The sequence below is a fragment of the Tenrec ecaudatus genome, chromosome 6 (genome assembly GCF_050624435.1).
Source record: "Tenrec ecaudatus isolate mTenEca1 chromosome 6, mTenEca1.hap1, whole genome shotgun sequence".
In the NCBI taxonomy this organism is placed as follows: Eukaryota; Metazoa; Chordata; class Mammalia; order Afrosoricida; family Tenrecidae; genus Tenrec; species Tenrec ecaudatus.
The window spans coordinates 64,513,982-64,532,275 of record NC_134535.1 but is presented as its reverse complement, the minus strand read 5'-3'; the positions used below and the strand labels follow the sequence as shown (position 1 = coordinate 64,532,275).

At 44.1% G+C, this 18,294-nt stretch overlaps 1 protein-coding gene and 1 pseudogene across 5 annotated transcripts in view; both read right to left on the bottom strand.

Moving 5' to 3' along the window:
- GRIP1 (glutamate receptor interacting protein 1) overlaps nt 1-18,294 on the bottom strand; it is a 477,907-nt gene that overhangs the window by 145,025 nt on the left and 314,588 nt on the right. For all 5 annotated transcript variants that reach the window (XM_075552787.1, XM_075552788.1, XM_075552790.1 and 2 more), the window contains exon 7: nt 15,484-15,629. In XM_075552787.1, the coding sequence (XP_075408902.1) occupies nt 15,484-15,629 (146 nt within the window). The remainder of the gene's footprint in view (nt 1-15,483; nt 15,630-18,294) is intronic.
- On the bottom strand, nt 11,966-15,334 carry LOC142450553 (ribosomal RNA small subunit methyltransferase NEP1 pseudogene; annotated as a pseudogene).

The window sequence follows — 18,294 nt, the reverse complement described above, 5'->3', positions numbered from 1 at the left end:
CCAGCAATTGAAAACTAGCAGACCACTCTGTGGGAGAACGATGGGCCTTCTACTGCAGTAGAGAGTCACAATCACAGAAACCTGCAGGAGAAGTGCCGGCCCTGTCCTATAGGGTCGCTAAGAGTCGGCACTGATTTGACAGCAGGGGTGAGTGAGTGAGTGATCTACTTCCAAATACTTACCCACTGAAAATCGTGCAGCACACAGGCCTGTTTTTGACACCCATGGGATTGCCAGAAATCAGAACTGATTTGACAACAACTGGTTTGTGTGTTTATCTGTCTGTTGGTTTTCCAATGGGCTACAGAACATGTCAATCATCCAATCATGCCCTGACCTCAACAGGGTAACATACTGGCATGAAGCAGTGAACTCACAGAGAGGTCCTCAGGGCCGGGCCAGCCCCTATCCCAGCTATGTCAGCCCCCTCCCCAGAAAAAATGTGCTTCAGAGGGTAGCACTGAAGATGCAGCCTGGGGAGAGTGCAGGTCTTCCCAGACAAAACTAAGAGGGGGATAGAGAGAGAGAGAAAGAGAGAGAGAGAGACAGAGAGAGAGACAGAGAGAGAGAGAGACAGAGAGAAGAGAGAGCAGTATCCTGACCCACCAAGCTTTGAGGACGACATTTCCACTCAGCAAAGCCAATGCACAAAGAGGACCATGGAGCTGGCCCCACCACAAGACACAATGTCCCCTCACTGACCCACAGTGCTATGAGAGGCAGCACTGGAGACACAGTCAGAAATTGTGCCCAGTCGGAGACATCAACCACCCCCCATAACACACACACACCAGGGTGTAACAGGAAGGGAGAGCAACATAGCAGCAAAGGAAGCAAAGCAACAAAGTCCCTGAGGAATTCTGAAAATAGACTTCGGATTCGGGGGGAGGGCTTGGCACTGCATCAGGCTTGATTGGAAAACATTCATAAGGGTTAGCAGACACCTGGAACTATTTTATTTTCCCATGTCTAGCTGTATAAGATAGGCAGGATAACCAATCCTGAGGAGAAAGCAATGGGACCGATGGTTCCAGGGTTGTAGGGGAAAGGAGGAGGTGGGGAAAAAGGAGGGGGCAGCCAACAAACCCAGGGACAAGGGAATAACAAGAGATCTCAAATCGATGGTGAGGAGGGCATAGAATGCCTGATGGGGTTTGATGAAGTGCAATGTTGCCAAGAGGAAGTACAGAGAGCCGAATGATGGTGGAACATGATAGCGGGACAGGAGGAAAGTAAAAGGAAATAGAGGAAAGAACCAGAGGCAAAGGACATTTTCAGAGGTATAAATACAGGCACACACATATATAATGATAGGGACATAGATCTATGTACATATATTCATATGTCAAGTATTAAGGTAGCAGATGGACATTGGGCCTCTACTCAAGTCCTCCCTCAAGGCAAGAACACTGTGTTCTAAGAACCTGGGATTCTGTGATGTTCACCTTCCCTACACAATCGCTGAAAACGAAATGGGTGTACACGGTGCCTGGCTATTACAAGATACATCACGGGGGTCTTAAAAGCTTGAAGTTAAACAAGCGGCCAACTAGCAGGAAAGCAACAAAGCCCACCTGGAAGCACACTAACCCACGTGACCCTGGGATGTCAATGGGATCAGGTATCAAAAGACCCAAAACAAACAACCATTTTGATGCAAATGAGTGGAGTCCGAATGGAGACTCAAAGCCCATCTGTAGACAGTTGGACAGTCCCTCACAGAAGGGTCACAAGGAAGGGACAGACCAGCCAGGGTGCAGTATAGCACCAACAAAACAACAATCTTCTAGTTCTTTAATGCTTCCTTCTTCCCCATGACCCAGTTCTATCTTACAAATCCAGCTAGACCAGAACATGTACACTGGTACAGATAATAGCTCTCCACACACAGAATCCAGAACAGATAAACCCCTCAGGACTAATAATGAGAGTAGCGATATGAAGGTTGGGGTAAGGTGAGGGGAGAAGGGGGAACTGATTGCAATGATTGACCTATAACCCCTCCCTCACCAGGGGGACAAACAACAGAAACATGAGTGAAGGGAGACAGCGGATGGTGTAAAATATGAAAATAAAACTGATTTATAAATTATCAAGGGTTCACGAGGGCGGGAGGGTGGGGTAAGGAGGGAACAAAGAGGAGCTGATACCAAAGGCTCAAGTAGAAAGAAAATGTTTTGGAAATGACGATAGCAACATATGTACAAATGTGCTTGATACAATTGATGTACAGTTTGTTATAAGAGCTGTTAAGATCACCCCATAAAATGATTTATTAAGATTAAAAACTATATATCTCAGCAGGGTACTTTTTCAAAAGCAAGTAGCGAGAGAGTCCTGGTGGAACACTGGTTAAAGTGCTTGACTGCGAATGGAAAGATTGCCTCTTCAAATCCACCAGCCACTCCGCAGGAGAAACATGTGGCCGCCGGCAAACAGAGATTCAAAGCCCCGGAAACCTCTGGGCCAGCTCGGCTCTGTCTGGCAGCGCTGCTACGCGGTGGAATCAGCTCAACAGTAGTGAGCTTGGATTTGGTGGGTGGTACATTGGTGAAGTGCTTGGCCGCTAACCCAAAGATTGGCAGTTCATACAGACCAGCTGCTCCGGGGGAGAAAAGCCCGGGCAATCTGCTCCAGGAAAGACAGAGCCTGGAAAACCCCAGGCGGCAGTTCCGCGCAGTCCCACAGCACTGCGGGGAGTCAGAGGCCACCCAGCCACACAGCTGCAACGGCAGCCTCCTGACCGCTGAACACAGGGCAGCGCAGCCACTTGGAAATGGAATCCGGGCTCCTCCAAGCGTCATGCGCCTGCGCACAGAGAAGCTTTTGGGGGGTTGTTGAGAACACTGTCTTCTCCAAGTCTGGATCTTCACCCTGATGGTTCCTGTTGGACTCTGGAGATGTGGTACTACAGGATCACCGGAAATAGACCATGAACTTCTGGGGGGAAAATCAACTGCCGATGGTCCAATGAGTCACCTAAAACTCGGGCACCCTGATGCTTTCTGTTCTCGGGTTGCGGGGAATGTTCCCTTGAGAAGATGAGGGGCGAGGGGTGGTGGTGGTAGAAGAGAGTGGATGAGACCATGAAAAAATGAAGATATGAGTTCACGTGAGTCTTTATGCAGCTTTCGATAATACTACCTTAGGAGTTTTTATGGAAGTGCAAATGTTTACTCTCCATTTTCATGAAACAGTGGGAACAATGCTTTTAAATTATCTGGACTTAACTGCTCCAACAAATACTGAATCCTCCCTTTTTAATTTGTGGCAGGCACATTTGGTGCACCATCCTGTGGAAAAAAAATACATACGTATGTGTATGTATGTGTATATATATTAACAAAGAGCAAACTCACTGCCATCAAGTCAGTGCTGACTCACAGTGAACCTTTTAAGATAGAGCTTACCGTTCAGTTCAAGAGAGAGGCACAGCAGTTCATCTACAAATGATGATGACATTTTGGTTAATTACTGTGAGAGAAAAGAGCTCCACAAATGAGTGAACAGAGGCTTGATTCATCAGCGTGTCAGGGACCTTTTCTCTGAGAAAGTAACATTCAGGCTGTGAGGAAAGGCACGTCTAAATAGATGTATAGAAAGCATGTGTGTTTGTGCCTGTGCTGTGGCAGGAGAATAACTTCTTAGCTAGAGGTACAGGCTTGTACAATTTTTGAGGGAAAGAGCCTGGTGTGGGGGAAAAGCTGGGAACAAAGACCCTTGGACCTTTGCGGGTTGCAGTTTGTACTGGAGCCTAACCATCACCACCACGGGTGAAAGCAGAGCCCCTGCGGGCTGTGAATGTGCACAGGTACCAACTGAATGGTGAGCTGGGAGGGCCTATGCAGAGGCACCGTGAAAGAAAGACCAGGCGAGTATTTCTGAAGCAATCAGGCATGGTGGAGTTCAGTTCCACGCCGACCTACGTAGCACCCATGTGAGTCTGCACTGATCTGATGGCAGTTTCACTGTTGGGGGAAAGACGAGGGAAACTGAGGAAAGCTGAAACTGGAGGTTGTGCTGGCTTGCTCACTGATTTTTCTCGGTGGGACCGTGGGCTCCTTTCCCTTTAAAAACCAAATTGAAAAAGAAACGCACTGCCATCAAGTCCACTCTGATTCATGGCAACCCCATAGTTCAGACTCAGACTGCCCCTCTGAGTTCCCAAGGTTGTCCATCTTCCCGGGAGCAGAGAGCCTCGTCTTTCTTCCTGGACATGGCTGGGGGTTTCCAACTGCTGACTTTCTAGTCAACAGGACTCCTTTCCTGGTCCTTTCGTCCCTCCCCCCCCCTCCCTTATTCACTCACTGCTCCCACATTTATGCCAACTCATAGTGACCCTACCAGGCAGGGTAGAACGTCCTCTGCTGAGTTTCCGAGACGAACTCTTTCTTTACAGAAGTACAAAGCCCTGTGTTTCTCCCAAAGAATGGCTGGTGGCTTTGAATTTCTGACCCCTTGACATTAGTAGCCCAATGCATAACCACCACCCCACCAAGACTGCAAGGAATATAAAATTAGCATCTACTAGTACATTGATAACACTCAGCCAAGGACGTACTTTCTGATCAACAGAAGGACCTGTGTGCTCATCCTCTCAAAGCGAAAAGCAATTCCAGTTTGGCTAATATGTGTACATGATCCCAAAGAATGTTATCATGAGACAATAGAGTTCACCTCTGACAAAGTTCAGCCAGATTTTCAGCTTTATCAAATATACCAAAATTAAAAGGTGGATTTCTCCCTCACGGGACATATTTAATTTTAGAAGCATTCACATACAATCTGGAAATGAGAGAATTTTAAACAACTTCGCATTTTAAACAACAATTTACTAAATATCCCCGAACGCCAAGATAAAGATCCTTGTAGATAATGGCTTTACACAGCATGGCGGCTGTATGCCTGCTGTAGGGAGCCAGGACATAATCTTTGGGAAATGTGCAACTATTCATGAGTTTGATGTGCCTGGTGAAGGAAATTTCCAAGATGCCTTTCAGGTAGTGCTTTTCGGTGTTGGCATGTTGGGAGTAAAGTGCAGTTCAGTGCTTCTTAAAGCTAGTTCTATGCACAGAACCCTGTATAGAGGAAAGCGGTGGCGGCGACTTCCCCAAGCCCTTAGGAGACGTTACTAATTCAAAGTGGCACTCATTCACCAAAACCCTACCATCTCAGAGCGACCCTCTAAAACGGGGTCCAAACTGTCCTTGTGGTTTTCCAAGGCACTAAGTCTCTATAGGAGCGGGAAGCCTCCTCTGTCTCCCTTAGAGCAGCTAGTGGATTCCAACCGCTGACCTAGCAGCCTACTTACCACACACTTCCCCGCCAGTGCTCCTCTTAAGTGGAACAGGATGTGAGCACCGGAAGGGGCAGTCAAATGAGGTCGTCTATTACAGTGAGGAACAGCGGTCTCAAAGATCCTTCCAGACTCTATCACAACAGATAGCACCTAAAATATGATGTAATTGGAGGCCTGGGGTGATGCAAATGGTTGAGCGCTTGGCTACTAATCCAAAGGTTGGTGGGTCGAATCCACCCAGATGTTTCTCAGAAGAGAGGACTGGTAATTTCCATGAGCATTTTGCACAGAGGGAATTGCCATAAGTTGAACTAGACAAAACAGGCAAATGCCAACCACCACCAAGCATCATCACGTAGGTAAAAATAGACCTGAGGTATGTGAAGGAAACGATTTGGACCAAATGGGCAAAACAAAGCTCGAATGGTTGAATTGTGTTCCCCCAAAATACATTCTCAGCTCTAAGATTTGTACCTACAAATGTGACCTTATTTGGAAATATGAGTAGAATCTTAGCATATGTAATCAAATTGAGATAAGCAATTGAAGTTGATGTCAAAAGAGATTAGGATGGGCCTTAAATCCAATGGCTGATGGCCTTGCAAGAAGGAGAGAACGCAGCACCCAAGGGAAGGCGGCCAGGTGAAGGCCAACATGGAGGTTGGGTAAGGCAGCGAGTGATAAGCTGAGAGACAGCAAGAGCTGCTGGGAGCTACAGGAAACCCGTAAGAGACAAAGAAAGATCTTCCCCAGAGCTTTCCGAGGGAATATGGCCCCACTGAACCTTGACAATGGACTCCTTGTCTCCAGAATTAGGAGAGAATGAGTTTATGAGGTGTAAAATCATCCAGTTTGTGGTAACCTGTCATAGAAGCCCATCAAAATTAACAGAACCCTTTATGAGGCAGCCTGCTAACCGCAAGACCACCAGCTGCTCCCCGGGCGAAAGTAGAGGTTTTCTAATTCTGCAGAAAGTTCCCATCTTGAAAACCGATGGGGGCAGTTCGACCTTGTCCTTGAGGGTTGCTATGAATCGGGATGGATGTGCAGGGAGTGAGACTCAGAGATGCAGCTGGACCTACAGTTACTGCAGAATTCTGGCCCAGGATTGTCAGACTGTTGCACGCCATCTGATAGTTCTATTCAGTTGTATGAAAGATCTTTATTTCTAAGCGCTAAACACTAATCACAACTTCTGAAAAATACTGTGTTAACCTAACAATGCATGTTCCAGGACTTCGGTTCCAATAGTTTCTTCTCTGCCAGATGCAAAAAAAGGTGATGGTGGTAGAGGGGATTATTATTTATATTTTTGAAAGATAAATGAAAAAAAAAAAGCCAACACAATGTATTCAGATTCAGGTATATGGGACAGACATTCTCTACAGCTGCCTTATCTGTGACAATTCTCTCGTGGACGGCTGCCGGGCGTGGCCTCTGGCTGTGTTTGGGGTCACACGTAGCTGTCACGTTTAGGTCCCTGTGGAAATGCTCACAGGGCTCTTTCCACTAAGTGCAGTTGAAATTTCAAAATCTTTCTCATCATCATTCCGGCAGCCACTAATAGCTAACTGGAAATGACATTTGAAAAATGGAGAATAATAGATTCTGTCTATTTTAAATGAATCTCATATATAACATAGTTTTGTGTTATTATTTCAATTTAATTGCCAACGTAGTCATAGAAAGATGCCGTAACAGGCAGCAGTTAGGAAATATTAAACAGGCAGCCCCTCATTTGAATATTTACTTCACATCAAGCCCTTTGCTCGGCACTGGGGATTTGACAGATCAATTTTAAACGGCTGCTTAGGTTTCTAAGTATTGGCATTTATCATCTAATCTGTTCCTACCTTTCTCGATTTTGGTGGTTAACCTTTGTGATTTCTGAGCTGTCCCTCATCCCCACCAGAAAGTCCATGTTCTGAAGCCCCCAATCCTGTTAGGGTAATGATCTATCACGCCTATGATTATTGCCTCTCTTACTGGGGGGCGCTATTAGAGAAATACCACAAGTGGCTGGCTTCACCAAGCATATTTTCTTTCTCCTGTTTTGTTAGCTGTGGTCAGGTGCCAGGGAGTCATTTCTGACTTTCCCTCTCCATTACCAACCTTGACCTTCTTCAGGGACCGTCCCCCTCCTACCAATTCCAAAGTACATGGGACGAAGTCTCACCAGCTTTGCTTCTAAGAAGCATTCTAGCTAAAACTTCAAGATTTGTTTGTTCTTCTGGTATTCCGCCGTATGTTCAGTATTCTTTGTCAGCGACATTTACTGTTCCTCTTTTCCCCTGACCGTCTGCTTTACCAAGCATGGTGTCCTTTTTCCAGGGACCTACGACTCAGGATTCATTGCCATGAAGTCAAGTCCAACTCAAAGCAGGACAGGGTACAATTGCTCCTGTGGGTTTCCAAGGCTGTAACCCCTTCTTTTTCCAAGGACCGGTCCCTCTTAATAATATGTCCAAAGTATATAAGATGCAGTCTCACCGTCCTTGCTTTTAAGGAGCAATCTGGCTGTAATTCTTCCAAGAAAACTTTGTTTATTCATCTGGCAGTCCATGATAATTGCAGTATCTTTTTTGGGAACCAAACCCAAGCCCCACTTGATATCATGGAATCAATTCTGATGCTAACACCATCATTCAGATGGACCCGTTCCCTTGGCTTCTTCATTCCTGGTCCAGCTTTCACATGCACACAAGGACTCATGCTGTTGCAGAAAAAAAAGCTACTTTTAAAACTCACTTGGGCAATGGGAGAGCTGAGGTTCATTTTACAGAAATGGGACATAAGAAAAGAGTAAACTCTAATTTCCTGGAGATTCATAAAAGTCTTTGGGTTTTATACATTGTTTCATTTTCATATGTTAATTCCTTTATACTGTATTTCCTCGTTTTCTTTAAAGCGCATAGCCTTTTGTTTTAAATGATAATTGTTAAAGATTTTTATATACCAGTGAGCTAGATAGGGTAAATAATATTTTTATTTTACAGAAGGAAAAGGCAACATAAATGAATGAAATCATTGAGTCTACTCTACCATCAAGGGAGATTGATAAAAGGCACAACACAAGAATCTACACAATTGAATGCCTATCTTCAGACAGTTTCCATCATCCTGTTGTGAATACATTACGTACAAAGTCAATCGGTCATCTCGAGGCAAGCAGCTAGCTTAGGGTAGTGGGAGTCATAAACAGATGTTGCACTCCTACATGCAACAAGCCGAATGTCAGTGTCGCTAGCTATCAAATTTCTGGGTACTGAATACTTTTCCACTTAAAAATTCCTTTTGTGCTCACACCCTATTTAAAAAAACAAAACATGTTACAAAACTTATTTTTGGTATCAAAGACTAATCCTAAAACTGTGAAAGCCTTTCACCTTAAAAAAGGAGAGTGGTGGAATCAGTTCTTAACGAGCACTTGGTTTCCAAGGCGGAGGAAGAAAACAGTTAATTCAGAGTCACCAGCAGACTGGGTTATAAAAGTAGCTCATTTCATTCCCCTTGAAGAAAAATTCCAAAATCCGCCCCCCCCCCAAAAAAAGTGGTTTATTTTTGCCACAAAAGAAAAGCTCAGTTATTATCTGGTGAATAATAATAATTCATTTTCCTTCTAGCCTCACATGGTCCTTCTCTATGATCTGACCTCATCCATGCCTAACCAGCCTCCCTGGGAACCAGATGGGAAACAGGAATGTGAAAAGAGGAGAAAGATTGTGGCAGGAAAAGGAGAATGGCTGTGGGAGGAAGACTAGGGGAAAAATCCAAGTCAGCTGATCAGAACAGAAAATAACTCTGATAAGTAAGAAACAGAGGACAACATATGAAAAGAGTAATTGGGTGGCCGGGACGTGACGGGCTCATGTAGGAGCAAGGGAGATAAAGAGCGAGAACAGAACGGAGGGAGAAAAGCCGACAGGGCCGCAGAGAGAAAGAGGGTAAGCAAATGAGCACGAGAAGAAAAGAAGAAAAACAAATTTAAAAGAAATAAAGAAACCTCAGTTAGAGTTGATTTGCTGTGTCCAATGAACAGAGCTATGAAAACCGCAGCAAAGGAACACAGATACATTCTGCACTGATACTATGTGTCTTGTATGGTCATAAGAGCCTGAAGCAAATCTTTACATTCAGAAGTCCTCTTTCACAAGTTCTAGTGTGAAGTGAGGACACACAGATCGGAACTACTGGGCCAGCTGTAGATTTTAGCATCCTTAGTAAGCTCTGATTAAAAAAACATAGCTCAGTGGGGGAAGCAAAAAATGTTTTATTAAGTGATCCAGTCATATTAGGTGAGTAGTTGGAAAGTAATAATAAAATTTTACTTATCCTTCCTATGGATAAAAATAAAATCAGGGTCTACTAAAAGTTGGAGTATACAAATATGTGTATGGAAAATAGACTATCCATCAAAACGAGTATTTATCCAGCCTTTGGACTGATAAGCATAAAATCAATGAAATCCTAAAATAAGACAATAGAAAACTTCAATCTGTCAGAGAAAAAAACTAGTGGGTTTCATGAAATGAATAAATAAACATTACAAGCATAATCATATTTCTCTGGGTGCTTAGATTTCACTGTTATGCAGATGAACATTAAAAAAGAGTAAGGCATGTAAATTTGTAATTTTCATATGGGTGGCTGCCCAGCCACCTACCTCAGAGAGAAGTTTGATTACAAGTGCTATCTAACAACCAGCTCACCGAACTCAACAAAATATTAGGTCTCTCAGTTTTGCTGAACCTGTGCAAACCAGCTGAATTCCACCACTGCTTCCATCCATTAGGAAGGCTAATATCTATTAAATAAGAAATGGGATAATATTTAATAAATAAATATTATTTGATCATTTAATTACCATTTAATTATTAATTTAAAATAAATATTATTTAATTACAATAAATAAAGAATTTTATTAAAGGAAAACCTAATATCTAATAAATAAATAAATAATAAATAGGAAAAGAAAAGGTAAATAGCAAGTGTTGACCGGACTCTGGAGAGACTAGAAACCTCCTGCGGATAGGAATGCAACATGGCTCAGCTGCTCTGAGAGACAGTTTGAATGGTTCCTTAGAAAGCTAACCACAGATTTACCATATGATCCAGACACCCCACTCTTGGGGATATTCCCCCATGCCCTGAAAGCAGGGACCGAAAAAGATCCTGTACAGTGATGCCCATCCAACAGTATTCACAACAGCCAAACAGGTGGAAATAACTTAGATGTCCATCAACAGATGAACGCACACAATGTGGTACACGCCTACGATGGCTTGTTATTTTGTCATAGAGAAAATGACATTCTGATAAACCTTAAAAATATCATTCTGAGTGGAAGAAGTCAAGCAGAAAAAAAGACAAGGAAGTGTGACCCAACTCGAATGCAACATCTGTGCTAGGCGCATTCAGAGCCGAAGGCTTCTGAGGGGTTAACTAGGCTGGAGAGGAGTGGGAAGGGGGGCTGCTGCTCAAGGGGAACTTCTGTTTGGAACGATGAGAAAAGTTGAGAAATGAAGAGCGGTGATGGATGAGGCACATGGTGAAACGAATTGATGTTCCTGAATTGTACACTTAAACATAGATCAAATGAAATTGTTTTCTTTTATATGCATATATATATATATACCCATGATACAATGATAACGAACAAACAACGGACTTTGTCATAATAAACTCAGAAACGCAGATAAAGGCTTGAGTGAATGGATGTAGGTATCTGCCTAATAGCTGTCTACTGACAAGTAACAAGGTAATTACAGAACTCAATGTAATTATTAGATATGCTATGAAACAGAAATTTAACTGTATTTTTTTCTATTTGCCTAATGAATTGTTCTAGAACCATTGACAAGCTCGTCCAAACTTTTCCCACTGATGTAGAATTTTACCTCAGCTTTCAGACCTGCAGTGGTTGGTTTCTCGGTATTCTACGTGGCTACGTTAACATCACATAAATGTAATGGCACAAGTTTAGAATAAGTCTTGATGTCAGGTACGACATACCTTTTTATTTTTCCAGAAACGTGTTGGCTCTGCATAGCTTATTAAATTCTTCCCCTAAAAGCTTTTAGAAATTTTGAATATAATTGTCACTATCAATGGATTTGAAAGAAAGGACATCTTTCAAATTACATGTAGGGCTGCCAACCACACGGTCAGTAGTTCAAGACCACCAGCAATTCTTCGGGAGAAAGATGAGGTTTGCTACCCCTGTAAGGAGCTGCAGACTTGTTAACCCAGAGGGGTAGTTTTACCCTGTCCTCTAGGGTCACTGTGAGTCGGAACCTACTTAATGACAGTGAGTTTGAGGTTTCTTTTTGATATTCAAGAACAAGATGTAGAGTTTTATTTATTTAGGTATATCTACAATGGCTGTGCAGATTTTGTTAGGAATTCCCTATAGGAATCTTATTGTTTCACTGCTTTTATAAATGATACGTTAAAATATTAACTTTCTGATTTTGTCAAAATTACAGAATGGCAACTGAGTTTTATATCGCGATCGTGTATCCAGCAGCCCCAAGGAACGCTTAAGGAGTCTCTTTCTTCTTCTGATTTTTTTTTTAAACATAAGAACCGTGTTTTTAGGGTAAACTAATGACAAATGTGCAGCCCTGGCTTCAAGTCTCCACAGTGTGGATGAAGGAAGGCCATCTCTCAGCAGTCAACTCTGGAAGAGTCACAGGATGCCAGCAGCACTTGGTTTGGGAACCAAGGGTCTTCTGTCAGACGATCCCCCACCTCCACTCCCCCCTTAATGTCTTTGAAGGCTGTGGTCAGTTTTGCACAGGTGAGGGCAGCAGAAAGGGGTAGTTGCTGATGGACACCATCTTCCCTGAGCATCCCATGTCCACCTGGCCATGGGAAAAGGGTCCCCCACAAAGAGAACAGGGTCACTGCTGGGCACCAACTCTCATACATCACTAACAACTGGGCTGGAAAGGGAAGTGCCAATGTTCTGCGAAGTGATCTGACACTGGATTCTTCAATACCTTCAACAGTTTCTGGGGGTCATCAGCTGCTCCAATGCTGAGTCTATGTAAAAGCTGAAGCCTGAGGCCACAGAAGGGTCAAAGGTTTCGGGGTCAAGCTGTTCTTCAACAGCATAGACTTGTGCTTGTCACAGCTCAGTAGGTCATAGGTCTTCCTTACCTTGACTGACTCCAGACTGGCCCCTCCCAGGACCACAATGGGGCTGCAGCTTCCAATCTTGCTTCCTGCCCCAAGTAGGGGCTGTTTGGGCACCAAAGCATCTCAGCTCTGCTCTGCCCACAAGCATGAGTTTCTTTCTCGATGGGTCACTTTTCCTGCATTAGATAGCTGTCTAGGCACTCTGGTGTGAAATCGATCAGGCTTGATTCAGGATATGATTTGCGTTGGGGAGAGGGCCGATGACTCACTCCATCACCCACATCTCTGGGCACTCCTCTGAAGTGGAGCCAGTCCCCCTGCGCCTGACTGTCACCTTCAGGTGGACTATTCAGACCCTTACGGATAATCAGTGCCTTCAATTTGGGAGCTGATGGCCCAATTGTCCTCACTTCCGATCCCATTTAGAGTCTTTTTCTTTTTATTCTTTTTTCTTTTTTTAGAGTCTTTTTCTTACCAGTCAGCTCTCATCTGTACCTGCCCTTATTTGCTACCAGAGAATCATGTGAAATATCTTTCACAGTAAACATCACAAATTATGAGCATCTGTTTGGTAATATTGTTTACTGGCTATTCTGGTCACCCAACTGCAAGCTTCATGCATGCAGGGAGCAGGTGTGTTCTATTTACCACTGCATCCACGGTAAGACACCTACTGCTCAGTTCGGTAAATACTTGTAGATGGGATGCATGAGTTAATGATGTAAAACATCTGCTGTAATTTTTAATGGTCGCAGTCCTCTTGTACGTCAGTGAAATAGATATAAAGAATTTTACTGGTATAGCCTTCTGTTGCCTTCCCAATTGCTGTTTCATATAGATATCGCTCATTTCCATTTGACAATTGAGAAAACAAGTAGCATGGTACAAACCAGTATAGCTGAAAAGAGAATTCAAATAATCCAACTCAGAATCTCAAGGTAGGCCAGCAGACAGTTTAAGAATACCCCCAAGCAACATTGCTCTGCATAAACCATGTTGTCTGGTGCCTCTGAGCCAATTCTGATTCTAGTTTTCTGTCAACTTGCTGGAGGGGGATGGGTGGGGTTGTGTGTGTGTGTATGTGGGGCGGGGGGCAGAATTCTCTCATGAGAGGATCTAAGCTAGTGTGGGGACTCCACGATGGGATCTTCTGTGAAGCAGCCAGGCAGTTGTGGGAAGAAGAGGGTAGAGAACCACACCTCCTTAACCTGGTCACAACCTTGATACCATCTAGGGACGTTTCATTCAGGGTGTGGCCCCCTCAGTGTAGAATGACAATTTGTGGAAGCTAACTCACTTCTCCACCACTTGTCTATCAGTGTGTCGTACTGAGGTGGCTTGTGTGTTGCTGTGAGGCTGGACACGATGGCATCAGTATTTCAGCAGGGTCACCCAACGTGAAGGGACTTTAGCAGAGCTTCCAGACGAAGAGCAGAACATGGAGAAGGACTTGCTCCTCCCTTAGGAGAAAGGAGCTATTAAAATCTCACGCAGAGTTTGAATCGCTGTCCGACAGAGAAGGCCGAATGCACGAATGCAGAGCCTGTGTGACACAGGGCCAGAGGACGGGCACCCTGGGCCAGAAGGCACTCCCAATGTACAGCAATGGCTTATGCAGAGGCACAATGTGAGGATGGCGCAGGACTGGGCAGCATTTTGTTCTGTGGGGCACAGGGTTGGAAATGACTTGATAGCATCTAACAACAGCCCCCTTCTGCTGCTGCATCTGCTTCATCAACTGCCTGCCATATCGCCTGCCGATCCCAGGAGCCATCAGTGGATTCTGGAGCTTAGATTTACTCAGCTCTGCATCTACCTTCCTGTCAACGGGTCTTCCTGATTCCTGTTTGTCAGTGACCACAGCTACAGGAGTCAGGAGAAGCCCCAAGTTGACATCTGACCCACAGCCTTGGATGGGATGACACCCCCTTGTATGTATATCAACATACGCCTCACAGTGTGAGGCGTATGTTGATATACATTTCTTTCTACTTGCCACAGAGAGGCATCACTGCGTTTGCTTCCCTCGAGAACTCAGATTAACACAGTGACCCAATGTGAATGACTACACCTGCCCCATAGATTTTCTAGACGGTACCTTTTATGGACACAGACCACTGAGCTTTGCTCCCGTGGAACCACTGGGTGGGTGCAAATGACCAATCTTCCACTGAGAAGCGGAGCTGTTAATTGCTGTAGCACCAGGAGGGCTTGCATGAACCTTCGAGTAGTGGGTAGTGGTGGAATAAGTCGCCTTCTCCACTACATTTCACAGCATCTTGATCAGGTCACATGATCAAGCCTAGTCATTGCAAGGAGGTCTTGAAACATGGTTTAAGTTTCAATTTCAGGCTCCAATTCATTATCTCATAGTTTTTCTGCCTTAGTCAACATAACACAGAACGCGGCCTCTCAACATCTAAAAGCCACAAGGAAATATCTTTCCAGCCTTGCTATATGTGGGAGGTACAAAACAGATTTAGCTACTATTTAAGAAAGCGCACAACTCTCCACTTCTTTGAATCAACGACTCCACCCCCACCCCCTGGACTTCTCTTGTCTCAAGGTATTATAAATGAACGGTTCTTTCCCTTAATCCTGATAAACTGGCTTCATCTTGGGAAGATATGAAAGGGGGGGGGGAAGGAACCCCCAACCCCATGCCCTTATTGCTTTAGCCTCAATGTAGTAAAAGAAAAATTACCCGTCCCTAGGTTAACAATGCCATTTTTGTGTGATTTGGAAAGAAAACTACTTGGCTGGCAAAGGGTAATCTGTGTACAGGTGCTGACTGCTAGGTGAGGCACTTAGACAGAATGAGACCTTATTATAGAGCCTACTGACACAAGAACACTAAATTACCGAGGCGCACCACTCACCTCTACCTGAACCCATGCAGGATAACGATAGGGGGCTGATGAAAGCCTGTCTGCTCCAGGAAGCCTTACCAGGTCAGGCTTCACTGAAAGGTGGCCTCTCAGGAACGGGCAGTGATATTCTAGATTCTCGAGCCGAGTGCTCACGGCCCGAGGGCTCCAACGTACCCATGACCGAGACGTCATATTCTATCAGCAGCGTCGCTTCTTGTCCACATTGTTTCAGAATACTCATGGCTTCGGCATGCGTGGCCCCGAGAAGCCGGATTCCATCCACACTGAGCAGCCGGTCACCAGGTTTGATGGTGCCCTCTCTGGAGGGCGAATACAGAAGCAGCCCTTGTTAATGTTGTCTAATGGGGCTCAGCATTAATAGTCATTTACAAAGTCTCCCTCTCGTACCCGCTCTGCCACCCAGCCCATTTGCATGTCATTTTAAGCATCAAGTGCGACAGCATGAGAGCTAAGAGGTAACCCTGAGTGGAAAATTGCGGTAATATGAAAATTAGTAATGAGAAAATAACCATGCAGTAGCAAATAACCCAGTTACCCACAGTGAGCTCTTAGGGTACAAAAGGGTGAGAGGCACACTTTCCTTATCCCTGGGTTTCTCTGAGCGTCTACAATTGATTTATCAGCGCCCATGAAATAGCATTTGCCTCTTTTCTCAAAGCCAGGTGGGCAGAAAAGTCTGTTGAGTTCATTCAATTTATTACCAGTGAACTCAAGCGAGGTAGGGAGTGCTGGTGAAAAATTTCCCTAGTCTGTAAATTTTCCTACTGATTTATAAGACCATTTGGCAATCATTAAATTGATTCAGTCTCCCATCCTCTGGAAGAGGCAGGCAAATGCGATTCTCCCTGCTGTGGTCATAGAAGCTCAAGGCACTGGGAGAAGCTGCCTCCGGATGTCAGTGACACATTAGTGACACCAGGCAACCTGAGCAGAGCCGCAGAACACACCCTCCTGGCCTCAGGGGAGCCCACCGAGAGGAGAACACCACATTGGAAAGACTTGGAAATATTTGAAATGAGCTCTTTAGTCTGGGCCATACATTTCCTCTAGATAAGCTAGTTCCCTGAGATGAGTTCATCTTGAGGATACATATTTCTCATCTGGAGGGTATGTATATTTTGTGCTCCATGTAGGAAATTCGTTAGGTAGCTTGACCTGTGTTTTCATCTTATTTTTTAAAAAAATGTTTCTTTTAGTCCTAAATCAATGTACTAATAAGGTATTCATAAACTAATAGCCCATTTCTGATATTTCTTTAAATCCAACCCTGAATTTTGATAAGAAATGCGATATGTCCTTATTAGGAGAAGCATGAGGTTAAAAAAATTAAGAAATTTCCTAGAGATTTGACTTTGTGGTATCTTTCTTTTAGGTCATTTAAATGCAACCGAGGCCAGTATCTTCATATTTTCTTACTTCATCTTAAACATCATCTTTTTAAAGAGTGAGGTGACATTATGGAGTTTGAATGAAAGTATATTGGCTTTGCGTCCTCCCCTAGTTCTTCTGCTCAGTCACTGGCTAGTTATTTAAGCAGTCTGGGCCTTTGGACACACACACACACACACACACACACACACACACACACACACAGAAATCTCCATCTGTAAATATGGGTAAAAATACTTCACTGAGAAGGTGGCTAGAAAGGTAAACTATTATTGGCCATGCCTTTAGCACAGTTCCCAGAACACAGCAAGTGTTCACTGAATACTACTTATTACTATTACTCTATTGCTCAAAAAAACCAACCTTTTTAAGACTCACTTCTGGTCTGAAAAAAAAAATGCAGAGACGAAATAATCAGTGCATTTTCTTCCTAACCTTCAAGTCTGTCTCCCGACAACTGTTCTGTTCCCTCTCCATCAAGGAGTCAGCTTTCGCTTGGGAACTAGTACAAAGCTATGTCTTTCAGAGGAGTGTTTACTTGGGACCCCACAAGGTTCATGATATGGTAGTTGAAGGAGCACTCTTTTCACACATTCAAATTTGCAGGCAATGGAAAGCTCTAGAGACTGTAAATATTCCTTCCTTCATGCTAAATGTCACTTCCGTACTGATGTACATAAGCAAAATGTGGTGAAGAAAGCAGATGGTGCCCAGCTATCAGAAAGAATAGCATCTGGGGTCGTAAAGCCTTGCCTTAAAGGTTTGTGTGACAGAAGGACGGTAAAAAATAAAATCCAAATCCAGAGGAGGGTACTGTATTATAGCTTAAGTTCTTTCTTTCATTCATTAAATACTTTTGTTGGGGGCTCTTATCACAATCCATACATTCATCCATTGTGTCCAGCACATTGCACATATGCCGCTACCATCATTTTCAAAGCATTTTTTTCTACTTGAGCCCTGATATCAGCTCCTCATTCCCCCCTCCCTATAGCTTGAATTCTGAACACCAGATTTTTCAGAAGGCCATGGACGACAGTGGAAGCCCAAAGCTCAGCTGCAGAGTTCCCCTGTGGATTAAGCCTACAGGTGAATCCCCTCCGACTAAGGACTAGGGATGGGAATGGCCTAATTATCATATGGAGTGCCTTGTAGGGAGGATTACTGAAGAGATGTTACGTTAAAATTTAACAGCTTAATGTTTGAGCTCCCTTTTTATCCAATGTATATTTGTTCCAGTGTTTAATATGTTCTGCTTTCTTTTGGTTTTTTGTGTTTTGTTTTTATTCCATATGTTTTTCTCGATATAAAATCCAGGATAGGTAAATCAACAGAGACAGTCCCTTGACTACTTCCCCAGGGGCCTGAGAGCGGAGGATGGAAGGACGTGGGGAGCTAAGGCTAATTGATGGTGGTGATGATTAACCAACTCAAGTTTTATTATGCTTGAGCTACTGAAAGGTCGGGGAGCCCTGGCGGTGTAGTGGGCTGTGAGCTCCAAACGGGGCAAAGACTGGGCCTTTCTCCAGTCTCAGAAACCCACAGGGGTCATTCATTATGAGTCAGCACTGACCC